The sequence below is a fragment of the Varanus komodoensis genome, unplaced genomic scaffold (assembly GCF_004798865.1).
Source record: "Varanus komodoensis strain SLA01 unplaced genomic scaffold, ASM479886v1 scaffold67, whole genome shotgun sequence".
Classification (NCBI taxonomy): Eukaryota; Metazoa; Chordata; class Lepidosauria; order Squamata; family Varanidae; genus Varanus; species Varanus komodoensis.
The window spans coordinates 964,356-992,228 of record NW_025336308.1 but is presented as its reverse complement, the minus strand read 5'-3'; the positions used below and the strand labels follow the sequence as shown (position 1 = coordinate 992,228).

At 46.8% G+C, this 27,873-nt stretch overlaps 1 protein-coding gene across 2 annotated transcripts; it reads right to left on the bottom strand.

The window, feature by feature from the left end:
- Positions 1–756: 756 nt before the first annotated feature.
- ETFA (electron transfer flavoprotein subunit alpha) lies at positions 757–27,873 on the bottom strand. 2 transcript variants are annotated; one of them, XM_044450607.1, is made up of 12 exons: positions 27,755–27,873; positions 20,832–20,981; positions 19,974–20,055; positions 19,791–19,873; positions 19,386–19,485; positions 18,217–18,327; positions 17,244–17,345; positions 16,519–16,587; positions 15,287–15,369; positions 7,108–7,173; positions 3,685–3,765; positions 757–1,067 (listed from the first exon to the last, which is right to left on the bottom strand). In XM_044450607.1, exons 1-12 carry the CDS (start codon positions 27,803–27,805, stop codon positions 1,032–1,034), a joined length of 1,014 nt encoding a protein of 337 aa, XP_044306542.1. In that variant the 5' UTR covers positions 27,806–27,873; the 3' UTR covers positions 757–1,031. The 2 variants fall into 2 exon arrangements, with proteins under 2 accessions (XP_044306542.1, XP_044306541.1); XM_044450606.1 differs by lacking the exon at positions 27,755–27,873 and adding an exon at positions 26,993–27,082.

Below are 27,873 nucleotides of genomic sequence, written 5' to 3'. Positions count from 1 at the left end.
ATACTAGCTAGCAAAAAAATCTTTCAGGGATGAAATCCATTCCGGATGTGAAAGCCACAAGGAGGGCCTGCCATTTGGGGTATCGTAAAGAAAAAGGATCACCACAATAGTTTTTACTGCTGGGGTGGGGCAGGTGCTTGCTTGCTTTTTCTGTCCCAGGTAGAAACCTGCCGGTGTTTCCTACAGTGCGATCTGTGGGGAGGCAAGCTGGCAGCCAAAAATCTTTGGTCCACTGTGGTCATAGGTCTCTTAATTCCATGGTCTACAGCATGATAGGACAAAAACACAACTATACCAGCTTGCATATTTAGTGGATGCTGATGCAGCACCATTATTTATAGTCTAAGTACCAAAACATTCACAAAACAGCTTTTCTTCTTCCACTTATACAGAAAATCCTGTATACAGAGAAGAAAAGCAGAAGCAAAAGCAGAAAATCCTCCTCCTGCTTATATACAGAAAATCCTCTTATGACTCTCCTGGTTTTACAAAGTTACCAAAGTTAATAACAAGACTTGTGCCTTAAAATGATTCTTAAGGTCCCTCCAGATTCTCTACCCACAAAACAATCAACAGTGTGTTAGTGGTCCAAGGATTAGTTTTAGGAATGACTACTAGCGTATTAGTGCTCTTATGAGAAGACTTACCTGCAGTACAAAATCATTAAATCAGCCACCCGTTTCAAGAATGTAAAATGCAGATATAAATGTCCATGTCTACTTTCTAAGTGCAAAGAAGTGTATTTTAAGATCAATCTCAGGATGAGTGGATTTATTCCCACATTAAACATAATACAAATGTGTCTAAGATCCATATTTATCACATAATTAGAAAAAACATTCAAGAATAGCTTGAAACTTAAAAGCAAAAATCAGTATATTACAAGAAATCATCTTGAATATACAGTTTTGGCAAATTTAACTGACTGTTCCAGTTTCATTTTGCTAAAATAAAATTTAGATTTTTGTTTTAAAAAATCATGTATTTCAGAGGTGAAGGAACACCTATTTCTGCTCAAACACCTGGATATTTCACTTTTTCAATGCTGCTGTCAACTCAGGAACAACCTGGAAAGAACATAAAATCAGCAAAGTTTAAATCTACAGTAAGATTTAGATGAATGTGCCATGAAAGTGTTATTATCAATGCTTACTATGCAACATAAAAATGGGGATTTGTGCATATAAGGAGTAATGCCTGTGGATTTCTGAACATATGTACTGTGCGATCTCAGAGTAGTGATAAATAGCACATGCATCAGCAAACCAACTAACGGGGGGAAACCCTTCGATTTTGGTTCCACACACACAATCAGAACTTAGCTGGGACCTCCCAACAGATGCGAGTGAGAAACTTAAGGAAACTGCCTTATTCCACGTCACGCTCTAAATGGCAGCAACAGTCAAGGTCTCACACAGATGTCTTCGCATCACCTGCCACCTGAGACGCTTTCAACTGGGGGTGCCAGGGACTGACTGTGTGATCCTCTACAGGAAAACTCTACGCTGTGCTCTAGCCCCTCTCTGTTCACACGGCCGACAGGCCTCAACCCACATGCTTTGGAATAACTGCTTTTCAAACTAGGCTGCGGCAGGGCTAGCAATCAACGTAAGAACACCTGCATGGTGGTAATCTATAACTTGGGCTGAAAGTGACTAGATAAACAAGCTGCGGAGCGCATGCCAAAACCTCCTTGTCAAGCCAGCTACCAAACAATGGCATAGCCAAACATTGTTTCGGTCTTTGCACAGTTCAGACCTGCTGCTCTTCTGAGAGGCACAGTTTTATCCGGCGGGCGGAATTTCGCGCTGATCTCTCACTCTGAGGCTCAGGTCAACTAAACAGAGCACTGAAGTAAGCTGTCTCCAAACGGCTAGATGGGACGGGCAAAACGAGGAAGGCAGCCAGATGCCGCATTTTCAACCAGCAGCCGTTTCGGAGAAACTGGAGCCACCGCCTTGGCACTGGTGAGGAGCCGGCCACCTAGCTCAGCTCCATCTGTGCCGCACAGGGATTCTTGCAGCCCTCGGAAGGGCAGCTAGGCATGAAAACAGGTGGCAGGGTAGGTGGCTCTCTATACCTGAAAGCCCTCGCCAGCACCTTGCGCAAAATATCAGTTACCTCGTCCTTCCAGGGGCTGCAGGATGCCTGTGCTCGGAGAGATCCCAGATGAACTCGCAAGTGATAAATACAGCCTCTCAATTATTTAAGAGATCTACATTTCCATTAGGTGGAAATAATGTGGTCGTACAAAATTTATTAAGGAAATTGTCGACATGTTGTTTCCTCCGAATGTCACTTTGTCTTCGGCTTATTAAAAGGCCCATGTTTACTGCCAAGCCAGCAGGCACGAGTTCCGGAATGGCATTAAGTGTTGGCACAGCCTCTGCAGTCTTGCCTCTGGATCTGCCAGTGCCACTTGTGGCGAGTACATGCCAGCAGAACCCCAGTGAGGACGAGGCATTCAAAGGGGAGAAGGCGGCAGAGAGGAGCATGGGTAGCGGAGCCGCTCCGGCAGCACCGGCAAGCTGGCCGAGCACCGCGCGTCAATATGGCGCGCGATTTTCCGCACCGCGTTCTGGGGTAGTTTTACTGGGAGAGACTCGCACGCCTAGCTCCTGGTACAGAAATGGTGCTGTGAGGCGAAGCCTACATTCAATTTTTGAGCAGGTTAGTCTGCAAGGGTGAAGCGTAGCGGCGTAATTCAGCCGAAGAAAGCAACAGAGTGTAACTTTTGGCTCTGGCTCTCCCCACCATTGGCTACAGGCTCCAGCTGAGGCTTCCTGTACCTCAGCAGCACTTCCTGGTAAACAGGTACCCCTGCCCTGATCTAGACATAATGGGAAAGGGGAGGCAGGAAAGCTGCTCCCCGCTGCCTCCCTTTCCAGACTCCTCCCGGTAGGAAGATGCCTTTGTAGTTCTGCCTCCCGACAGCTGCTGAAGAAAGGTGCGCCCGCAGGGTTGCGAGAAGGGCCCAAATGGTTCTTTACCCAGTCAGAGCCTCAAGATTCAGGGAATAAAGGGTCGAAATGGACCCTCCTTCGGAGCTTGGTCAACTTCCTGGAGAAAGGGCAGAATACCCTCTGCAGCTTGCACGCTGCAGTGCAGGAGGAAGGGCTGTTCACACCTCCAAGTAGAAGGATTTGGCCATCGCGGATCAACATCGCAAAGCCTCACCGTTGGCAAGCTCATCCATCCGCTCATCTTCGATTTGGTAAAAGAACCTTTCAAAACCATCTGCCCTCAAGGGTTGCTGATCCTTAAAGCCTTTCGACAGTTAATACTGACTTCGGCCAAACCTTTGCCGAGGAATCGCTAGCACCCCTCTGTGTTGGACGAAGCCCTTGCCAAGCCGGCTTTTTCGGGTCCTGGCTGATCAACAAGGTCTGCCGCATGACACAGCTTCAGGGGCTTCTCGGAAACCAGGTAAGCACACGAGACTCTGGCATCTGGGACCAACATCGGCCTTCACCGCGAGCTGCTTGACTTGGACTGCGGTGGCTAAAGGCAACAGGTGGAGAGCTTGCAGCACGGGGTGCAGAGGGGAGCAGCGGTGCAGTCGCCCCACCACCAGTCGCAAACAGCCACCGACAAGTCCCGGTTCGAGCGCAACCTGAACCCTAAAACTTCAGGGGGTGAAGACGTTCCCCCCCCCCCCCCCGCCTTATGGTAAGCTTTGCTCACCTTAAACAAGTCCGCGACCAAGCCATAGTCTGCAACTTGGAATATCGGTGCTTCGGGATCCTTGTTGATTGCTACTATGGTCTGAAAGACAGAATGAAGATGGATCAAGCAAAGACGGCAAATCCTTGCGCATTTCTCCCTATGGTACCAGAAGAACAGTTTTTCGGCTACCGACCGGGGCTGGAGCAAGCCTCTTCGCCATCCATGAAAACAGGAGTAGAAGAACCGAGCCCCCAAATGCCTCTATTTCTGTCTTCCCTCAGAACATTTGGCAATGCACACGCCACGTAAGATCTGGCCTAGCAGCCTTTCTCAAGAAGCAATTCCTGACACACGAGACGAGCACATGTAGCCGAGTGCTCCATTTCTCCACTGTCACGGCCTCCTCCACCGCCATGCCCTGCAGAGATGCTGGACTACATCTTTCATCACCCTCAATGGGCGTGACAGCTCAGAATAACGGGAGTCGCCATATCCGGGTGCTTGCTCTGTTTGGGCTTCAGCCCTGACCGCCACTGGAGGGCGACCCCAAGAGCTTCTCCAGCACTGAGGTTGTCCCTCGGACCAAAAGCGTTTCCCCACTCCTGCTTGAAAAGGAGCAAAGCCAAACCTGACGACAAGTCCAGCCGAGCATCCATTTCTACAAAGCCGAGAGCCCAAAAAGCTTTACGGGCTGATCACTGGCAGAGCTGTAATAATATTAGTGAATGCAATTATAGCATTTTTTTAAAGAAGGAAAGGGAATTTGATTTCTATAACGGGAGGGAGAAGAGCAGACATATTCCATTCTTTACAAAAACTGATTTTCCACCTTGTTGAAGTACAAATAAATTATACATTTTACTTGCAGAAAGCTTCGTGGACTACTTTCAAAAGCATCCTCAAAGTGAGCAAGTTCACAGTGCCAGATAATTCACAGTATAGGGGGGCGAATCCACTCAAGAGACTGTTGCCATGGTTACTAAGGGGGGCTTTCTTTCACATTTTATATAAATCTGCTCTGTTCAAACAAACGCAGCACCTAATGAGTGTTGATCAACACAGAAGTAGGCCACAGGTGAAATGGGAGTAGAATCAAGTTTAAGCGCTAAAACTATGTTCCGTGAGTTTAAATATACATTAGCGGGAAAAAGCACCGCCGTAACAGGTCCACTTCAGCAGCAAAGCAACGGGCTGAAGTAGCCTGAGTGGGTGGAGTGATTCGAAATCTATTCATATTACATGCCAAACCTTAAACAATTTCAGGCACATGCCTAGGAATATTTTGACCAAATTAGTCCTTAAATTCCCAGTCAGCCATGAATAGTCTTCTGTCGAACTAAGCAGAGCATTATGCCCTTCGTATGTTACCGTCAAAACATGCGACGGCGTCATCAGCAGCATTCTGTCCGTGGGGTCCCACATTAGACGAGCCAGTACAGTCTGAGTGGAGAGGAGAAGGGCAGGATGCCTGCCTAAGCCCAGTTGTGTTGCTCACACTGAAATACGAAATGTGGCCCACAACTTATACCACAAAACTCTCTACCGGGAGAATGAACTAAGGCGCACAGGCTAAATAAAGCAAAGCCTGCTTTATCTTTGGGGAACTGATATTATGGAAGAGTTTACAACAGAAGACACATAGTCAGTATGTTTAAATAAATAACTATATGGTGGCTTAGCCTGTTATTTCTGGATAGATAGGACCTACCCTACAGTTCAAGCTAATCAAATGGTAGGGCAGAGACATTAAAGGTTGATTAATACTGGGCACAAGTTCCTTAAGAAGATACAGACAATACTTTACAACACAATGTAATGAAGATAAATGCCCCGCTTCACCAGGAATCGTCCGTTCAGCTCTTGACTGGCAAACAGACCTCGATTTCACAGTGGAATCTACAGGATTCCACACCTTCCTCCATTCTGCTTCCTCTGCTCTGGCATCACCGCTATTTGTACTATGGGAGCCAAGGAGCTGCCGTCCTCGGCAGGCTGATGCAGGAGACCCTCCTGTGTTGAGCCTGACTTGTGCCCAAGTCGGTGCACAGCCTGTGCGTTAAAAGTGCCACGGCCACAACGCAATGAGCTGTTGAGCAGCATTTCCACGGGCAACTGAGCCCGTCCGGCTAGCCCAGTGCGGAGAATGCTGACTGGCAGAATCCTCCTGGGATTCGCACGGGCCTCTTCGCGCCTCACCTGAAGATGCTGGGAAGTGAACTTGGGAACGTCTGCAGGCATGCAAACATGCGCTCCGCCACTGAGGTATGTCCCTTCCATTCGGAGAGACTCCGCAGAGCAGATGTCGCACTGAAAGGAGTTCTTATGCTGCAGGGCCCACTGGGCCCCACTGTACAAGTGAGGAGGCATTTAAATACAATTTTGCCCATGCAAAAGCTCTTTACAGTTGTCACTGGAGGGATCCAGGATTTCCTCTGCCCTGCATTTGTGCTTCGGTTGCTGAAAGCAAATTCTAAAATGAAGAACAATATTCTAGCGCATAGATTTGGTTCTTTGCCTAAGTGGCTCAGGAATTGCTATGAGTGAATGACAACAGAAAATAATTTATCTTTAAATTTCAAAGGTAAAAGGAAGATAAAAGATATACTGAAGAAGGAGGAAAAGAAGAGAGAGAAAAGAAAAGTGGAGCATACAGAACAAACAGATTTGCTTTGCAGTCTGTAATGTTTCAGCCCCCCAAAATGCTATGGCAACACATTAAATTGCCTCCTTAAAAGGTGTCATTTTAAAAATATAAACCAACTTCTCTTAGTGATACAGAAGGAAAGCCTTGAACTGAGGACTGAACAGGTCACGCATTAAACATTTCAGGTACGAAGGAGTTAAGCCTTTTAATTTTTTATCATCATTTTATAATAGGTTTCCATTTAATTGGATAAAACCCGGGACAGTCAAAAGCATCTTTTACTTTATGAAGTAGCAAGGCCATAATTCAAATTGTGCTTTGTTATGCATGGATTCATATGTCAGATTATGAAATACATGAATGTGGCATTCCTATATAGGAGTCCAACACAGGCGGTTTTGTTTAAGCTATAAATCTGGGGATTGTTTTTTCTGACAAGCAGCTTGACTCTGCAATCGATGTGTTTCGAAAGGTGTCCGCTATTAATGCCCCATTGTGTGTTTTACTGCTACCGCGTGAGCTAAGGACAGCTGATTGACTTTCGAGAAACGAATCAATCTGTGATGTTCATCAACAAGATGCAGCCAGATGTTTGATGCTGCTTCCAGCTACACGCGCGTAACGAGAGCTGAGGAGGAACTGGCTGAAGGCATATGGAGTCCAGCGTTCGGTTCTCGGGGTGACCAGGCAGATGCCTCAGTGGGACAAGAGGGGAAACCACCCAGCTTCTTGCGCTGGTGGCGATATGCAGCTATCACGAGCGGGAGCCATGAACAACTGACCCCCCTGCCCCTTACCTTACTGTCCTTCATTCCAGCTAGATGCTGAATCGCTCCTGATATTCCAACAGCAATATAGAGCTCCTGAAAGAGAAAACAGTCACGCTGAAGAGCGATTCCGTCACGGGAGTGGGGACAACATTCTGCTTCAGACCTCTGCTGGATGTGGTGGCAGCATCTGGCAATGAACGGTGGGTATATTACCCCAGATTGTGGGGGGATTCAGCCTACACCCCAGCCACTTCCTGCTTCCACTAATATCCCTCAAATTGTTCGCATGGTGCTTGTACAGGGGCATTTGGGGTTGATGGAGATAAACAACCTCAAGTTAACCCATGCCTTGTTAAGGCACGGCTTGTGCACCCACAATTTATGGGCTAATAAACCCATTATTTGCTGCCAGGAACCACTGTTATTCTGAGCAGGGGGCTTAAGATGGGAGGGGGAAATGTTATAATGCTCAGTTGGTCTGTCTATCTACTCTCTCACTAACATTGCAGTCATATGCAATATCCAGCTACCAGAGGGAAATACATACAGAAGATAGGCTTAAAGTTAAGTGACCTCTAAAGAAATTTTGCCTAATACACACACACACACACACACAAACACACAAAATCAGGATTTCTAGCAGGAGCAAACTTCTCCTGGAGATGTAATGGCAGACAGACGTCTGCCCCGTATGGTGGCCCTGTAATCTAATTAAAGAAGATTAGAAGATTATAATCAGTATTACAGAAATTACAAGCTATGAGTTACAATTAACAGGAACAGCTATACTCTTGGGTGATGTCATTATTTATTTAATGAATTTATTTCATTTCTATACTGCCCAAAAGCTGAAGCTCTCTAGGAGGTTCACAACAACGAAACCATAAAATACAACCAAAGAAACAATATAAAAGTTTAAAAATTAACACTACAGCATAAATAAAAGTAAAAACCAAACCGAGTACAAGCCACCATGCAAAGTTTTAAAATGCAGTGAGAGGTTTAGAACGGAACGGCAAGGTGAGAATGCCAAGGCAAATAAACAGGTCGTCAGCTGGTGCCAAAAGAGCTCAACGGGGGTGTGGGGGGGGGGGCTGGGAAGCTCATTCTGTGCAGCAAGAGAAAGGCCTCTGCTCACTTCGCTTCCTTTGATGGGAGCTCGCAGAAAAGGACTTCTGAGGACACCCGGTAGTCTGGGCTGAGGGGCTCGTCCCGGGTCACTTCGGGCTTTGAACCTTGATACCTGCACTTTGAATCGCGTCTGGACATGGACCAGCAGCCATAATAGGACACGATCCTTTTATGCCAGACGGAAGAGTGCTGGCATCATAGGATCACGCCAGCCAGTCTTGGTTAACCATCCTGCCGTCTTATTCTGGAGGGGCTGAAGCTCCTGGACCATTTTCAAGGTCAGCCCCGTGTACAAGCCTGATCCTCTAGGGCAGGGATGGCGAACCTTTCAGAGGCCGAGTGCCCACACGGCAACCCAAAACCCACTCATTTATCGCAAAGTGCCAACACTACAATAAAACCTGAAAACTGAGGTTTTAGTTTAGAAAAAGCAACTCACAGCCGGTCCAAGCGTGCATGCATGCATGTCCTTGGCAGCACACTGACCAGCCCTGCAAAAGCTCAGAGGAGTCACGGCTAATGAGTCGCGGCTCGTGACACCATCACCTGGCACCACTACCCTTTTCTGAGCATGCGCATGGCCCTGGTGTGCGCTGGTATCCAATGCTCGGCTGCTGGGATGATGCTGGGCGACTTGGCTCGCGAGCCGAGAGAGAGGGCTCTGCGTGCTTTGCCCGCTGTGGCCCACGTGCCAGAGGTTCGCCACCACTGCTCTCGGGGGAGTGCAACCCGTCTGGGACAGGCTGCGTGTCACTCCTGCAGCCAGGAAAGCCTGGACGGAGTCCCAGATTTCTGGCCTCGTTCCAGCCATTACCACACCCGGGGCTGCTTCAGAGCAGCCGCAGCCTCACCTGGATTCAGTGACAGGGACAGACGGAGCTGCACAGCGAGAACCTCTTGGCCCACGCTGCCGGCCGCCTCCCGCATGGGGATGCACGGGGAAGAGGGCAGAACCCCTGCAAAGCACACGGCGTTCCTGCCAAGCCAGAGAGCAACAGTCCACTAGCACCACCTCCTGGAACTGGCCCTCCACATGCCTCCGACTCCCAACTATCCAGGACGCCACTGCCGAGAGTATCCAAGGTCGCAGAAGGGGCCAAGGGAATCAACAGAGCTGCACTCCTGCTACCCCATTCTCAGCTCAGGAGAGCCAGTGTGGCGTAGTGGTGAAGAGGATGGGACTGGGACTCAGGAGATCCGGGTTCGAGTCCCTGCTCAGCCATGGAGCCAACTGGGTGACTTTGGGCCAGTCACGGACTCTCAGCCCAGCCTACCTCACAGGGTTGTTGTTGTGGGGATAAGATGGAGCAGGAGATATAAGCTGCCTTGAGCCCTTTGTAGGAAAAAGGCAGGATATAAATCGAAAAATTAATAAACCGAAAACATTAATAATTAATTAATTAATGATTCCACAGGGCAATCGAGGCAGCTCCTGCTCCAAAGCCTGACTGAAATGGGCCCAGATGATCAGTTCCATTCAGGAGTGCCCAGGGCCGGCCAACAGCCACCCTCTTACCCAGGAAGACTTGCCCCCGAGACACTCCCAGGACTGGGCGAGGGGCAGGGCAGTGTTCTTGGCATGCAGAGGGAAGGATGCAGAGCAAGCAGCGTGTTCAGGACAAGGCCTCAGGAAGAAGGCTGGAAGGAGAATAAGGCAAAGACCATGGATGCACAGCAGAGAAGCAGGGACCCCACTGGCTGCCGTGAAAGACGCCTCACGGCACTGCACTTCAGGATGGCGAGTCCGCAGTGGACGGACGGATGGGCAGGTGGACAGATGGGCGGACGGACGACTATATCAATCCGCAATGGCCTGACCATGAGAGACCTGAGGAGTCCACGGGTGAAGGAAAGACGGAACGGAAGGACTTGGGCAAACGCACACATAAGGCCACGAAAAAAGTGTCAAGGAAACGCAAAGGAGCAGGCAGGCAGGGAAGGAAGGAAGGGCGGGGGCGGCGGGGGCCCCGCATCGCTTCCTGGGTGTGGACTCAAGACCCTGTCAGATTTCTGCCTGCACCAAGTTCTGATCTGTTCGGAGGCTAAACGTGAAGGCCTCGCCAGCCCCCAGATTTGCCGCTGTCCCTGCAGCGCCAGGAGAGCTCCGCTCCTTTCCAGTGTTCTGCATGCCACACTGTGAGCGGAGGTCGGGCGTCCACAGACCCAGTGGGGGGCCCGCCAGGAACAAGGCGGCCCCGGCGTGCAGGCATCGGGACGGCTGGCGGGACACGGATTGCTGCTTTCCCAGCCGGGCGTGCTCATTAGCCCAGCCGTATGGAGAAGGGGAGCAGCAGCAAGGTCTCCTCCAAGCAGCGGAAGAAACCCCCCTAGCTTTCCACCTTCAGTAGCGGAGCACCCATGCTGCAGAGCCGCCCCAGGCTCGGTCCCCAGGCAGCACCGGTTCCAAGCTGCTCTCCACTGGAGGGGCTACCCCACGGAACACCGGCTGGAGGCTTCCATGTCCCTGCTTCCTCCAGGAGAGAAACCCCCATCTCCCCCGCCAAGCCTCTCCAAATGCTGGAAGGTCAGGGTCAGGGGCCGGGCAGGGGGAGCCACAAATGATGGCTGGACAAAAAGGTCAAGCCAAGACTTGTGGGCTGCCGTCCCGGCCAATACCCTGCCCCAAATCGTCACGCGAGCTGTGGAAATCTAGTCAGCTGGACTCTCCTTTCTCTGCAGGAAGCACTGGTCAACCTAGGGGCCAACTCGATTTTAAGAGCCTAATTAAAAGTAATTAAGCCACCCCTACCCTCCAGCCCCAAACAGGGCCGTTTTACCTCTCCCATCATGCTGGAATAAGCATGGAAGAGTTCGTGTTACTACGGAGTCCACCAGGTCAAACATTTTCATCCTTTTCACTTTAAGAACTTATGTGGGGCTTTGATCAGCCCGGGCACGTGATTCCTCTTCAGAAGCGTGCTTAGGGTGTCCGCCTGAGTGCGGGGCCATAGAGCATTTCTTGTTGCTCTCCTGGGAGAAGCACATCAATTGCTTTCAGCTAAATGCACTCTCATATGAATATTTTAGTACAATTTAATGTTTCTGCACCAACCCCTGAGGAGTGGAGCATCAATTTGAGAACACCGTTCTCTTGGACTTAAAAGCCACGCTGGATAATGCAGGATGAAAGGGGCTGTCAGTCTTTCGCTTTTTCGCAAGTCAGAGAAAGAGGCTGAAAATTCAGCCCTGGCTGCCTACAAACAGCTCTTTGAAGTCCGCGGCTCAAAGAGCAACTTTTCAATCCTGTCGAGCATTCAAAGGAATTAGGCAATTTCTCAATCATGGCCAGTTGATCCCCAAACCATTAAATAATTACTAGCACTGGCTTAGCCCTTTTGCATGGGGTAGAGAACCTCAGACCTAGGGACTAAATCCAGCCCGGGGGCGGTGCAGAGGGAAGTCTGGCTCTCCCAGGTTCCCCCAAAAGCTGCATATCTTCCCTTTCCCCTCTTCCCCCATCCACCCCACTTGGTCGTGTCCAGCTCTTGTACCATCTCCCCCCATTCTAAAAAGTTGAAATGCCTCTCCTAAAGATTAGACCCTAAGGAGCTCGAGGTTCCAATATGCTATTTTGGACTCTTGTCACTTCTGCCTTTAGCTCTGGCCACCAGTGGAATGTGATCGCCAAGAGCTTCCCCGAAACGGATCTTGGCCCTTGGCCTGAAAGAGCTTCTGTCCCCCTGATTTATACAATTTATAAATTTATACAATTTATAATCAGCACGCATGCCGGTCAGCTAGGAAAATACTCAGATGTAATAGCGACACACGTCACTAATTCAAAAGCAACAGACCAGGAGGTGTGAGAGCACATTAGCTGATTATCCTATGCGATCATAGGAAGTTTGGCGCAAGGCGACTCCAGAATACACTCAGCTCAATGTGTAGTTCATTAAGCCGAAGGAATGTCCAAGCAACATCCACAACGTATGCGACTGCTGCACAACTCAAAGCAAAAGTTTAGATAATGACTCTGAGGATCCCAGGCACGAATGCGAAAGGCTAGGGCAGGCGAGCACCTAACAGGAAACGGGGGCACAGCCGCTTATTTTCAAAGTAAAAAATTCTATCCCGAACCCCACGTCATGTAAACTGGCAGGAAAGCTTCTCCACACATGCACGTCCAGCAACCCCGTGCGACACTCACCGCCCCGTCTTTGGAGGGTGACAATGAGGTCGAAGCCCAGAACCACACACACAGGGCAGGGCGAGGAGCAGGAGGAGGCCAGCACCCTTTCTCCAGCAGGGGGGCAGTGCACCAAAGGTGAAACTTTGCTCCAAGCACGGACAGAAAGCTTGCGATCCCTGGCGAAGGCGCAGAGGCATCCCTTCCAGGGCAGCGACACTCCGTTGCAGCACCGCCCCCCCCCCCCTTTCCTTTTTCTTTTCCTTTTCCACGAATGCTTGACATTCTGCGGCTACTAAACAGGTGCAGAGCTTGCCCGGCCTGAGCCTCCTCAGACCGCTTTTATTTCCATGCACCTCTGGAAGCCCTGGGCCTCCATCAAGCGCACGGCTCTTTCTTGGCGGGGCCCAATTTGTCTTTATTTCTGTCAACGCTCACCATGCGAGTTTGCTATTAGAGGGCACGATACCTTCCAGTGCATTGATGTAATCGGCTCTGTGGCAGCCAAAACCCCAAAAGGATGACACAGAAGGCCATCCCGGGTTTTTCTCCACTAACCTCTTTCTAGAGTGCTAGTTGGGAAGGAGAATTAGTTCTGCAAGAGCAGCTAAAACCAGGAAATGTACAAATCCAGCCTGATTCCAGAGTTGCTTCCCATTCCTGTACCACGGTGTATGCCGAGATGTTGTGTGGCAAGGGCAGGTTTTGCTGGCACAGCTGGCCCCAGAGTCAGCCTTTATCTATAATGAAACATTTCAAACATCTCTACTGAACCAGCATTTGGGTTTTTTTTTTTTAAATTCTCTAGTCAATGAAGAACAAGCTTTTCACCCCCAATGTTCTACTTCCATGAACGTTCCCAAAAGACCAAGCTTCAAAACCGAACACACTTTTAACATATCTGAACAAACTGGCCATTTGTGCACAATTTAAGAAGAGTGCATCTCAGGAAGGCATCTACCAACCTCTGAAGGAACCTGGCAGGCGGTTCTGCTTTTCAGAGCAATCTATGAACAAATGTTGTTAGCAGAAGAGGCCAAGGGAAAATATTCATCTTGAAATCAACAAAATTATCCCTGAAGGGAAACAACGAGGAATGCGGTGCCGTCTTCCTTCTTCCCCAGCACTCTCTCACTTCCCAACTATTAGCAGAGAATCAGTGTCATCCATCAAAACCCTTTCACTGTGCCTCAAATAAAACCCTAAAGACACAGCCCAATTCCCTATCGGGCCACTTCAGAAGCCCGTCAATAGGGTAATAAACGCATTCACGACAACTACTCTCCACCACCACAAGAAGTGAGGGCACACACTCAGTTCCTTACATCCTTTCCTCCTCCAGGCAATGTAACTAGAGATACAGGCTTAAATGCTAATCAGAATGCAATTTATTTATTCAGAAAATTTCTATGCCGCCCCATTCGCCGAAGCCTCGGGGCGGCTCACAAAGATATCAATTAAAATATAATACAATAAAATATAAAACAAGTTAACAATATAAAATAAAATAAGTCGCCCACTCCACTGGGAAAATGAGATTTACTCCCGTAGTCTGGTTTAACGGGTAGGCAAAATGCCTATCAAAAGTGAAATTCTGTCAAGTACAATCCAGATTCTTGCTAAGCATTCATTCTCAGGGCTTCCAAATCAGCACCATTATAGTAAACGTGTGTGTGTGTGTGCGCGCGCGTGTATTAGTTCATTACAAGAGCCCAACTGCATTAAAGAAAAAATGTTCTTAGCAAAGATGCTAATATGTCAAGCTGAGCTGACTAACAGTACAATCCTATACATGTTTAGGACCTGCATAAGGGCCTGCAACTCTGAGCTACGTTGCCTGGAGCTGGAAGCCCTTTTTCTGTTTAAATTTACATCGGACTGTGTCTTGAGGAATCTGGAATAGCTTTTCTTACTTCGAATGGGAAATAATCAAGCATGTGCATTGCTAAATCTTGTTATGGCAAGCCATGTTACACATGAGAAGTACCATCTCAAAGGAAAGTGTGCCAAATATCACAGCTGCGTAGACAAGAAGCTTCATAAAGTTGTTAACAGTCTTCCATATTGTGAGTACCTTACCGCCAAAATTCTGATTCTGCACCAAACAATGCTTTAAATTCAGTCTTTGGAATTTCACAGCCTCCATGATACAGTTGCATGTCTTGAGTTCATACCCTTGGTCCTTCCAAGTATTTCAGAAACATAAACATCCTGTTACAATAGCCAGTAACCTTGGTACGGACCTTATTCTCCCACTCGAATACTTTTTCCCTGTTCCAAAATGTCTTGCTATATTTTGAAAGCCGAATTCTTCTGCACTATTAGGACATTCAGTATCTTTGCCCATAATTAACACTTTCTAATTCCAAGTGCATCTTCAGCTTTTGGAAACAGACATGTAACCTAGCAAGTTATTGTGGTCCTGAGCATGTAAGAATGAAACCTCCAGCCCAAGATGCAACAGGCTGATGATATTGTCTTTAGAGCTGGAAAATGGCAGTTCCTTGCAGTTTTGAGAGCAAGAAGTCATAATTGTTACATGCCCCAAATTACTAGAAAAATAATCTCAGCCCTCAGACCTTCTTTACCATTCAAAACAAGTAAAGCAAATCACTGTCTAAACACTGTAATAGAAATGATGACAACACCAAAGGCATACTCTTAATTGAATTCCTTTGCATGAAATTCCAGGGGGAAATTAAGTGAAACATTAAATATTTCAGCATTATAGAAGCTTCTTCTTTGGCTATACTAAGCTGTTGCAGCTAGACTCAGTATTTCTCCCTTTCTTTTTCTTTCTGCTGAAAAGTTGCATTCACTAAAACAGGGGAAGGCCGTACGCTCAACTGCATTTGCTTCTCTCTCTCCGGCCCAAATTGCAGTGGCACCTCTTAACACTGTAGGAAAGTTTCAAATAATTCTCTTCTGTAAGGTCACCTGAATACTTACCGGGGCTACAATCTTGCCGGTCTGTCCAACCTGCATGTCGTTGGGCACAAAGCCGGCATCAACAGCTGCACGAGAAGCACCAACTGGGAAAAAGAGAAAAGTTGTCTCAAGGACAGCAGAAAAGTGGATGGAAGGTGTTCAGGCTGTTCTGGACAGAGCTGCACTTCCCTTGAAGGAGCAGGTTCGTCGGCAGGGGGACCTGACTATGGATTACTGAGGCACATCGTGGGTGCAGCTGCCCTTGGGAGACTGTTCAGGAGCTGCTGCTCGGGCAAAATGCGGCAGCCAGACTAATAACGGAGACCAGAAGGCCTGAGCACGTAATAGCAAATCTGGCCTGCCCGCATATGGCTTGGGACCACAATACCCGAGAGAACGTGTCCCATCTGCATTTCCTCTGAGCGCCACCTCTACGGGAGGCTTTGAAAGCGGCAACAAGGGAGGGGGCTTCGCAGTGGTGGCCCCCAAACGGTGGAACGGTCTGCCTACACAGACTCTCCTGCCACCAGCTCTATCATCTTTTCAGCATCAGGCGATGACTGCCCTGTTCTGCCACATAGTTACTGGCATTTAAGGGCAGGGAGTGACGCTTTGGACACCTGCTTTTGACAGTCGGTACTCAAAATATTTTTAGTTGTTAAGTCTGCGTTCACATTCTGTATACTGGAAGGACATTTATGCGGCTTTTATTGTACACGTGGGCCGTGTTTTTATGAATTGTTGGGAACCACCCAGAGTGCTGCAGTTACGGGGTGGTACTGACATGGAAAGAAAGAGATGGATAAATGAACCATTTAGTGCTGCATCCCAAGTGCGTTTCCATTCTTGCAAGAAGGCGTCCCTGACCTTTGTCAAGTCCCCTTCCAGCTGAATCCTGAAACATGCCTTGCACTATCTCAGAGGGTGCTCTGAACCTCAGGAGCAAACTGGAAGGCGGGAAGAAGAGGCGAGGGCTGCAGCTGGAAGAGCTGCCGAGTAAGCCCTATACTTTGACCAGACTCCCCCCCCCCCCACACACACACACACAGAGGTTGGAAACCCAGTCGATAACTCAGGTCACCATCCACAAGCCCTTTCAGACAAAAGCGTAGCTGCATTTAGTCAAATTCCACACCGTTCAAAGATATATTAAGTACTTAGTTCCATGAAAGAGGTAGCAAGCCAACTGGTACGCAACTAAGATTTGTCCATCATCAATATTTGGAGGATTCATAAAGAAGATTTTTTTTTACCTGCAGCATGCAACTGATCCGCAAGATCGTACAGCAGTTTGAAGTTGTCGCCACTCTTCAAACCACGCCCTCAAAAATAAGAGAGTAAAATCTGTTCATGCACCTTGAAATTGCAATGTGGGTCGTGAATGCACTCTACCCCTGTGCCCAGTTAATTTCTCATGCACCCTGAGAGCCAAATGCAGGCACCCCGATCAAGGAATGTGCACTTCCATGAATCTTGAGCATCCTCTGTTTTAGAGTCATTTGGCTGAGGTGACGGCTTCTGCATTATTAGAGAGGATTACTCTCTTATTCATTATCAACCATGTAATTGTTGCAAAATTCAAGGAATTAGGAAATAGCACAGTAGCATACACTCCCCTTGCTGGTTTGAGAATTATGGTTTTTCAAATCAGGAAACAGGGTGTCCCTTTTGTTGTTTTATTTTCTTGATGATGTACCGGTAATCAATTAAATATAACATAACAGCCCTTCATACCAACTACAATCAGTTGCAAAGCTGATCGTTCTTATTATACTCGCTGATAAGACAAGTCCACCCGCCTACTCCTCGGACTAACTAGATACTTCTCCATGTCCTGTTCCCCCCCCCTCCCCCCCCCCCAGTTACTGATCACAAGCCAGAATTTATCAGGCATAGTAGAAGATAACCACTAAAATCAATCAATCAATCAATCTGCAGTACTGGAAATGGAACCATTACGTCATCACAAATTACTCACCACCTGATACAACAACCTTTGCACTAGTCAATTCTGGCCGATCACTTTTTGTTAGCTTTTGCTCAATCCATTCAGACTGACCAGCAGGTGAAGGAGTTGAGACTGTTGGATAAAAACCATAAAGAAGACCCTCAGTGAATTTCCGTAAGGTGCAACCCGTTCCTCACTTTCACACCTCAACTCTGTGTTTGAAACAAACTCCTGTAACTGTTATAACAGCATTTTTGTGTTAACCAACCAACTGGCAAAAGTAGTATAAAACTATATTTAACAGTATGAAGACTAAAGAGAATGTTAATCATTAGTCTAATATCAATACAACACGCAAATATATCACAGTTTAAGCTATTGTCAAGTGGGGCCCACTTGATCTGATAAGTCTAGTCCACAAAACCTTACAACATAATAAATTGTGTTGCAACACGCTAATATGGATATATCTCTAGCTGCTGCAAATATTTATTCCCTGCCATCTTTTACATAAAACTGCTTGAGGATGGACCCTCCTAGTCATCAAATTACCTTACAATGTTGTAATACTACTTAAAACAATGCAACTTACAGTCTCTATATATTTTAACCTGCTGTCATTTTATAGAAATCACAATGTGTAGAATGCAAATAAATTTACACCCCAATATGAAAGATATTTACTCAGATTTTCCAAGAGCATTAGCAAAGATTACATCTTCGCAGAGTCCAGACGCAGTTTTGAACTGGTCTAGCCATTCAGACAGTTCGTCTACTTTAGATCCTGTAAGCTTATATGTAATCCCATCCTAGACTTCCAGCAGCATCAGAAAAAAGCATACCCAAGAGGAATACTTCAAGAACTCTGAGTGGAAAACTATCCAGGAGGGAGAAGGAAAATAAGGAATGCAGACTTTTTCTAATATAACTAGGTAACGCTGAATTGTCACTTTAACGGACAAGTTTATCATCTGACTACTCTTGTGCAAGAGACAACACTCACCTTTTTCTAGAGTTGCGTTGCCACCACTTACTGGTGCAGCTTCAAAGGAAGTACCTCGTACAGAGAAGACCTTTATTTTCTCCTCACACTTCACAGTACACAGCGCATTTCCTACAAGAAGATCACACTTTCTCTCATCACACAGCCTCCAACTCCAATAAGCTATTAGCAGAATAGGGCCTGACTGTTGCTCAAACACACCGATTTCAACGTGTAAAATTTTACAGGTGCCCCCCAGGAAAACAATACACACAGAATAGCTTCACATTTCCTTGGTGTCACTGAATAATTCTTCAGCAGGCCAGCAGATCATACTGCAAGGGGTTTGCATGTATACAGGTTCAAGACTAATCTATTAATCTACTGATAAATTCATTATGTTTCAAATCTGTTATCCATAGTTCCTTTCATTTGTAAGGTTTTACTACTGATAACAGAGGAGACAGTAGTAAAGGGATACCAGGAAGGAAGGAAGGAAGGAAGGAAGGAAGGAAGGAAGGAAGGAAGGACGGAAGGAAGGACGGAAGGACGGAAGGACGGAAGGAAGGAGATGCTTGGAGGAAAAGCACAAATGATTTTAGAAAGGGAATTATTAGCCAGTAAATCGAAGTCTATATACAATCCATCAATCTCTGAAGACAGAACATTGACAAAGGGAGGAAAGAAAACCTTGCCAAAACAAATTTAACAGACATGAAGCCTGATGCTTTCATGTCCAAATTAAATTATGGAATCAGACAAGCATGATTAGGCTAGACAAACAAGGGCTGTAAAATAATTAGGGAAAGTCAATTAAATATTACAAATAATTGTATCAATGTCTCACTAACTAAGAAAAATAACCCTATAGATTACTGAAATCAGAACTAATGTAATCCATATTAAATAAAGAGAACTATCTGAAGGGCTTACAGTTTGCAAAATCTTATCAGAAATGCATTAACAGAAATACAATACATTTGAAGAACGTCAGCAGATTCTGTTAATTAAACTGCTATATCTGGTTTCTTGGGACTTTAAACCACAATCCTTTAGTACTATGGGTGATCCTATTTGTTGTGTCAAAATAGCCTTTTGCTCTTCTCCAGTTCCTGCCTCACAAAGGGTGCACACTCACAGAAAACTCTGCACTGCACAGCTGAGAAACATCACAGAGAGCCCAAACTCACCGGCATAAACAGTCCTCACAAACGTGTCAGGAGACTTAATTTCGGTGATGTCCGACACTGGAGCAACATCAAGCTTAGCTGCCACTCTGGGAAGAAGACTCTAAGCACAAGAGTTGGATACATATATTACTAGCAAATTAGAATCCTGCAGAGTCAGTAACTTAGAAAAGTCTTCTATTAGTAATGCTATTATTTCTATACCGACCACAGCCAAAGCGCTCACAGAATCACACACTCAGGTCACCCATTCAGGGTCTAACCAGGCCTGACCCTGCTTAGCAGCCAAGACAAGACCGAATCAGGCATCTGGCCTACACAGATTTAGTCTGAGACAGGCTAGTACAGTGGTTCGGGATTCAACCTCTCTGGAGCAACAGATGCCCGGTGGATGCCTCGCAGGCTCACCTTTCCAAAGGCAGATGCTCCGGCACAGATGTGCGTGTAATTAAACTGCTTCTGAGTCGCCACAATCAATGGAGTCAGCTCCTCTGGGGACGAGACGTACTGGTCAAAACAGCTTATATAGTCTAGCACAGTGCCGACTACAACGAATCTCAATGCCAAATGGAAACTGCAAATGGGCCTCACCAGGGAGAAGGCCTTTGTAGGCATCGTGCTGGGCGACAAGGACTTTGGCAACCCCTCCCACTTTGCTCAGCTCCTGGGCCACCTGTGAAGGGAAAAGAAGCCCCATATCATTCATGTACACATGCCAAACATTCTCACTATAATGCGACATTATGGCCAGGAGCAGAATCCTCTTAAGTAAACAATATAACTAGACTGTAAACAATATGACTGCCTACCCCAAAAAGCTTAGGAAAAACGAAGACACGCTTACAGGAAAAACTACGTACGATCCTGTTCCAGCGTCCTCGTGCTTTCATGTCCTTTCCAGACACAAGCTTCAACACGAGCTTGCTGTTGGCTGAAAGCAACCCCAAGCGCCAGAAACTGAACTGCATCCCCAGACTGGCAATGCACACTGCACTCGCTCTGAGATTCTCCCACCCAAAGAATTAGCCATTTTTACTAGAGAGACCCCTGAGAGACGCGACTTCTTCCAGTCTTCGGCCTTGTTCTTTTGTGGACATGAGAAGCTGCTCGTCTAATCCTCAAATCCTGCATATATCTATATTTTCACCAACATTAAGTGTATGACAGAGATGTATGGCTAGTATGACATAATGCGGCATGTTTCCTTTGGGCTGGATGATTTAGCAAAAGACTGGGCAAATTAGGTACTCAGAGCAACGAAGGCCACAGGTCTGTCATGAGCTTCATCTCACCTGGCAATACTTACACGGGACAAATAACTAAGTGGCTTTTATTATTCATTTTATTTTTAAAAAATGAGCATGCCCAACGGCCCCCATGAACTGCGCACCTGACTCCCTCCCTCCCATCATTTCAGCAAACAGGAAGAAGCAGGCTCCGTGTTTTTACCTTTTCACAACTGGTGCCAGCTACCAAACACGAGACGTCACCTCCGAGACGCTTCGCCGCAGTGATGGTGTTTAGCGTAATGGGTGTGAGAGCTTCATTTGCATGTTCGGCTATTACCAGGGTACTCTGGAACCGATGAAGCAATGAAACCTTTAAAACAAGGAGGAGAAAAGGTTTTATCACCACTGAATGTTTATACTTAACTTTCTGTATGGACAGCTCATCGGAACTTATGCAGGCCAGCAAAGTTAGCGCAGCCAAGATGGCTTATTCAACAGTAGGTCATTTTACTGTGCTTGTGCGCTTAATGCAAGAATACTTCTGCCCCATTTTCCCCATTTAGAGCCACAATGCCCACAGCCTCTTTCTAATGCGTCATTCCAGAAATACCCGGAAGAGAAAACGACTCACAATAGTACAAGCAAGGAGGTCATGTTATTATATAACCTACTCCACATCCTCATCAGTCATTCAAGAATTTCTCCCCAGATCCGGGCAGCAGTTGGATTTCCCTTCCCCTCTACATCAGAACAGTCTGAAGTTCTGCCAGAGCGTGAAGAACTTCCAGCCCTGCTCGCCAGATTGCTTTCCCCAACATTCTTCTGCAAATGAGTAAATCCCAGACTCAAATGGTATTTTCAAGGGTCGCAACACACACTTAATGTAACCTGGATGTCTAACTGAACTTCGTTTTACGTAGGTGTTCAAGATAATTTGTTTTATGAACAATGATTTAAACTACAATTTATAACCACGAGAAGGACAGCACAGGTTCCTGTAAGATACTTCATATTCCATCTCAAGTATATTAAATCATACCAAAAAGCATACGATTTTTAAATCATTTGAAGTGAATTACCAGTAACAAATTACTTATTTCCAATATATATCAAAAACCATACTTTTGATTATGTTTCATACATCATCTTCTATAAAAGTTACAAGGTTGTAGACACTGTTTGATGAATAAATCCATGCACTCATGGCAAAGAGCCCACTTGTGCTAAAAATTTATGGTCCTGTCACCAAATGATTCAAGCTTAAGTTTCCAGAGGGAGTAAAAGGCATTTTAAGTCAATCCAATGTCTGCTGGAGAGGACCTACAGTCAAAAGGGCCCTTATTGGTTCTGCAGCAATTCGCTACCACTTCAGCATAACACATTTTCCAGCCAAGATAATCCCTATAGGATATCACCTGAAGAGCAGAATACACGTTTAGCAAAAAGTGAATAAACACCATAAATCAAAACTGTTAATTTGTTATTTACAACAGTGTAAATGTAGAGGGAAAGGGTTTGTTTGATTTGTTAATTGTTCTTAAGGTCATTCCTGTAGAAATGCAAACACTTGCTTTTCCCCATTCACCAGACACCTTCTTGTGTGCACTGACGAAAAGGGATTTAAAGAAAATCCATATTTTTAAAGTGCTCAAAAAGAACTCAGTTTTGCATTTGCCAATATGTGTTCTGAACCTCCACTGAAATCAGATGGCAGAGTGAAATAATAATTCTTTTCTGGAAGTACACAGGAAGACTTTCCTGTATTAAATTTAATATACAGAAGAAAATGTTGCTTTCAGCATAAGCAATGAACGGGCAAGCCTGACACCACACTGACGTGTTTGCATGTTGAGTGAACTTTCATGAACCTCTCACTGAAGGAGCAAAAGTGAAGTCCCATCGTGCAACAGACCCTCAGTTCCTGGTGCTTGCCATATGAAATGCGCGTACCAGCATCTGCTGGCTCTGTGCAGTGCCTGCTTGTGAACCCAGCCTCGCACCTGTGGCGAAGAGCGCACAGCGACTGCAGTGACGGAAGGGGACATGGCACAGATAGCAGAAACGGAGTCTGGAGGAAGAGGTGACAGGAGGAAAAGGCTGCCGGTGTGCCGAGTACACCACGTCCAAACTGCCACTTGGCACCGGTCCCCACATCAGGCACAGTCTCTTTATGAAGATTTAGAGATGCTGAGCTAAGCATAAGAGACTGTTAACGGCAGGAGGGTGGTGTTTCAATTTAATTAAAGACAGCTGAAGTACTGAAACGTTTGATTTTATTTCTGCCTCTCTTTCACGGGAGCTTGAAAATGTGGGAGCACATGTTATTGGTATGCGGTGTATTACATTTGTATTCCGCCTTTTTGCCAAGGAGCTCAAGGTAGTGGGCACAGTTCTGTCCCCCCCCCCCCACATACACGTTCTATTCAGGGCTGGGCAGGGCTGCACATATTTAAAAACACATCCTTTGCCCTTTCTTAATCATGGAAAAGAAAGAGGCGTGAAAATCCTAACCATGCAAGTTCAGATGGAAAAAATCTCAGCGCCCTGGAGCATGCTGGGAACTGTAGGCCCTCCTCCTGCCTAACTCTGCACAGGACTGCACCCTGGATGTGTTTCTAGCAGGAGACAGGGAAAGCATGAGATCAACCTGCCCCCTTTTTCTATTCCTTTTCTTGCACTGCCTCACTGCAATCCAAAGGAAAATACTTAAAGCAGAGGAAGAAGGTGAACCATGGCATCACCTTTGTCCCCACAGGAACAGAACCAGCCACCTATGCAAGAAAACCAAAAGGGAGGTGGAATGGAATGGACCAGGGCAGCGTTCCAAGCCGTCACGAACAGGATCATGTCCCACCCTAACTATTTGTCACGGAGCCTGTTTCCGCACATCTATTATACCAGCCAACCCCAACCTTGCGCTCTGCAAATGTCCTGGATTACAACTTCCATGAGCCGATGGTCAGGAATCCTGGGAGTTGTACTCTAAAACATCTGAATTATCAGGTTGGGAAAAGCCGTGCTATACATTCACCCGCCATTCAGCACTGAAGCAAAACATGTTCGCACATCTAGTATATTGCCTTTTTTCTCTCTAAGTGCAAGAATATCAATAATCAACATTAAAGACAGGTGCACTAGAGATGTTCTAATACGAAAGAGGACTACAAAAGAGTACCCAGGAAAAATGCCTCTGATTAACTTTTCTGTGTTAGATATTTAGTCAGAAATGTAGGCATTGATTTAATTTTGTATACCACTCCATACAAGCAAAATCCAGAGCAGTGAACAGTAAAAAAGATAAAACAGATGAAAGCATAAAAACAATGCATTAAAAAGAGAATAACATTAAAACTGTGGTGGGCCTTCAAGGAAGCCTTCTGGAACAAAAACACTGGCAGAGGTGTTGAAAACAATGCCGTGTTGGAGCCTGCTAGACCTCCAGAAGCCGGGGATGAAGCCACTGCAATAAAGACTCTCCTGGTGATCTCCAAGCAGGCCACAAGCCTTCTGATGGCAAAAGAAACATCACGAGCCGCATTTGTTCTCGGACATGATTACTAATTTGCATTCTGACAAGCTTCGTCTTCTAAGTACATTCCCATTGCTCAGCAATCAAAGGTTCTGTGTACTTCATTTTGAATCACCCCAAAGAACCTCTTGGTTCCAGTGGGCTTCATAGCCCCCAAGTACTTCATCGCTACAGAAAACGTTACACATCGTTCTGGAAGCAAGGAAATGCAACTTGATACTGAGAGTCAGCAGCTACGGAAAACTATGACAGTAAAATGTGGACGGCTGACTAGCTAAATTTATTCTACAATATTCCCTGAAGTGAGCGTTAGCATCACTCCAACAAAGTAAAACAGGGTAGAACTGAGGATTTTAGGAGCATTAAAGGGTACGACCAAATAGAGGATAGGAGGAGTAAAGGAAATCAGTTACAACCTAAACCGCAGCTTAAGCTCCACACTGGACAGACAGTAGTGATAAAAGATCCAGACATTCCAATAACTTTAATATTAAAATTTACAGTCTTCTTTTTATTCCATACCACCCTAATCTAAGAAAACGTCTCTTGAAACATTGCATGAAATCCCACATGGCTGATAGTAGAGCACTAATCATTTCTGAAAATCTGTTTTGCAAAAATTGTGGTTAATCAGCCAGTTCATTTTTTCTACTACAGCCAAATTACATTCTTGCGCTTCATCGCAATCAGTTAAACTACCAGCTATTTTGCCAAGTGAGTGATGAAAGGACGCTGTTACAGGGAAACAAATGCACATTGTGATTTCAAACACACGCTTCTATTCCAGTATTAACAAACTGTGGCATATCATATATTTCTGGTCCATTCAAGGGACATGCACACTCCTCCCTTTAACAAGTTCATGGGCTGGCTAACAACAGGTGAGTGACTCATGCCCCACTGCTGTAATATCGGTCAGTTTCTCGTGGATCGTGCAAGTTTTGCTGGGTGATCCAATTCTTACAAATGCTTAACTGGGGCTTATTGAACTGATCCCATCAGCAAACCCTTGTTTGTTTGTTTAGAAAATTTGTAGGCCATCCATCACTGTCGTCTCTGGACGGCTTATGACATTATTTCAATCCCCCATAAAATAAGTTAACTGTTCCACACTGAGCATAAAACTAATCTATTTAAAATAAATTAAATAAATCTAACACACTTAAAATTACTATATGTTAAAATACTGGTCAAATAAAAAGGTCTTGACCTGGCGCCGAAAAGCATATAATGACGGCGCCAGGTGGACCTCTCTAGGGAGCGCATTCCATAGTCGGGGCGCCACCACAGAGAAGGCTCTGCTCCCCTTGAGTTCTTAAATGTGCACAGCTGACCTCAACAGAGCTCTTGCCCAAAGTCAAACATTCAGTCCCTGGAATCTCCAACTGAAGGATTTCATGCACCAATGGTCACTAGGCCTGACAATCACATGGAACCTCCATGTTCAAAAGCAGTTTACATGCTACTAAATGATGAGCAAAAGCAGGACTCTATTGCGTCACCTATTTGAGCACTTACTGACACCTTCTGAATCTGTGGAATGCGGGTGCTCCACATTTGGGAGAAGGAAGTTTCGACTATATTTCCAATCACCACATATGGGTGTGAAAGCGGGACAGTGAAGAAAGCTGGCAGGAAAAAAACCGGATGCATTCGGAACATGGTGCTGGAGACCAGCTTTGTGAATGTTCTGGACCAACAGAAAGACCAACAAGACAGCGATTCGAGCCAGAACTTTCTCTGGAAGTAAACATGATGGAATGGAAGCTGTTATATTTCAGGCAAATCGTGAGGAGGCAAGACTCACTGGAGAAGACAATAATGCAAGCACAATTTGAAGGCAGCAGTATATAATCAGATATGAGAGGGACTGATTCTATAAGGGAAGCCACGGCCTTGAAGCAGCTGAGCTGGGCTGTCAAGGACAGGACTTTGGGGGGGGGATTCATTCCTAGGGTCACCATTAAGTTCGAGATGGCTTGGCAGCAAGTCAAAAAACAAAGGCAATTTCATAAATAAAGGTCCACCGAAAACAGATCACGTACGTCTTTTCCTGGAAAGCTGGTGTGCTACTTAGAGCACCTGAACACTGGATTGAGAGGCAGGATTTAAATCTCTGCTTGCATTCCAGAAGCCACTTTCATCTCACTGAAGGATACAAATCGTAACAAATGAGTGACACATCCCAGAGGGGTGCCTGTGTTAGTGTGTTACAGAAAAGCAACAGTTCTGCCGAACCTTAAAAGGCCAGAGATTTCCCGACAGAAACTTTCAAGGACCCTCGACAAAGCAAAAGCTTATGCGAACCATAAAATCTGTCAGTCTTTCCAAACTGGCAGACTCTGTTGCCAGAGCTGGGCCTGCGCATTCTTCCTTTGCAAATTTTATTCATCAGTAACAGTGGACAACTAGGTTTCCCGGAGGGACAGCAGCACATGCCGATGCTCGGCATGCAGTAAGTTTGAGCCAACTGGCACCTTCAGATATGGTTGGAAGTGATTCATCTAAGCCGCCACCAATCTCAATAGAAAACATCAGTGCCCTTTCTCCTAATGGTAGTCATATAATAGCACGGTGTAGTGGTTACAGTGACAAAGACGGAGGGCTTTCAGCATTTGAGAACCCAGTGTTTAGCTACCAAGGCAGCTCGGTTAAATTCCAAGCACTGGCAACCCAACCAAATTCGACATGGAGAGCCCCTATTTCATGTGACTTATACCAAGTCAGAGCTTAGCCCATCTGGTTGTATATCACCAAGACTCTCCAGAAAATGGCTTTCCAGGGTTTCCCCAGCCCTACCAGGAAATGCTGGGAATTGAAGCAAGAACGCTCCCTCCCTGTTCGATTCTTACCCTGTGGCATGTTGGCCCAGATGTGAACCAGTGACTCCAAGATCTATGGATGGAGACGTCGTAGGCGCAGGTCATGTGAGTTAAGCAGGAAAAAGAACAATTTCACGGATGGGTGAGGAGCCATCCAAGCTGAAGATAAATATGGACTGAGAATGAAGGGGGCAACTTGACCTTTTTGATCGCCGAAGCCCACCTTGGGGCCAAACGCTGCTTTCTCCTATTTGCCTGTGAATACAGGGTTGGTGCAGAGGGGAACCAGGGAGTTGGGACAGGTGCATTTCCCTATTGTACACTAATGCTTGTTTGCAGACGCTTCATAATTATAGCAATGGCGGCTCAGCGCTATCCTCAGCCACAGAACCCGCCAGGTGACCTTGGAGACCATCATCCCCACCTGCCTGGCGGTGGGCAGGGCGAGCCCCAGCATAGCAGGGCCGGGCCGGAGGCCACCCGAGCCGCAGAGCAGCCCATGCCCGGGAACTCAGGAATGAGCGAAGCCCCGGAAGCGCCTTTCTCAGCCCGGCAGGCGCCCGGCGGCTTGGACTGCAATTCCCATCACCCCCGCCAGCACGGACGAGGGCCGCGACCCCCAGGCTGGCCGCGGCGGGCAGGCGGCGCTGGGATGATGGGGAGGGCAGTGCAGGCCCACGCTGGCTGGGGATAATGGGCGCCCGGGCCCCGTCGCCACCGCGGCCCGTGGGACCGCGGCCCGCAGGGAGGTGGGGCGGCCTGCTCGCCTCCCGCGCCCGCGCCGGCACTCACCGCTCGCCGCCCCAGGCGCGGCGCCCCGAGCAGCCCCCGAAGGCCCGACATGGCGCGCGCCGCTCAGCCTCGGCCTCGCCCTCCGCGGTCCCGGCGGCCCCCGCGCCCGCCCTCGCGCC

Bases quoted from the DNA above. Each gene is read 5' to 3' on its own strand.
- ETFA (XM_044450606.1), bottom strand. From the start codon at position 27,067: ATGACCTGCGCCTACGACGTCTCCATCCATAGATCTTGGAGTCACTGG. The intron at 19,486-19,790 runs GTGAGCCTGCGA...TCTTGTGCTTAG, and splicing joins GAGCATCTGCCTTTGGAAAG to AGTCTTCTTCCCAGAGTGGC. The intron at 15,370-16,518 runs GTAAAAAAAAAT...TCTTTTTCCCAG, and splicing joins GGATCAGTTGCATGCTGCAG to TTGGTGCTTCTCGTGCAGCT.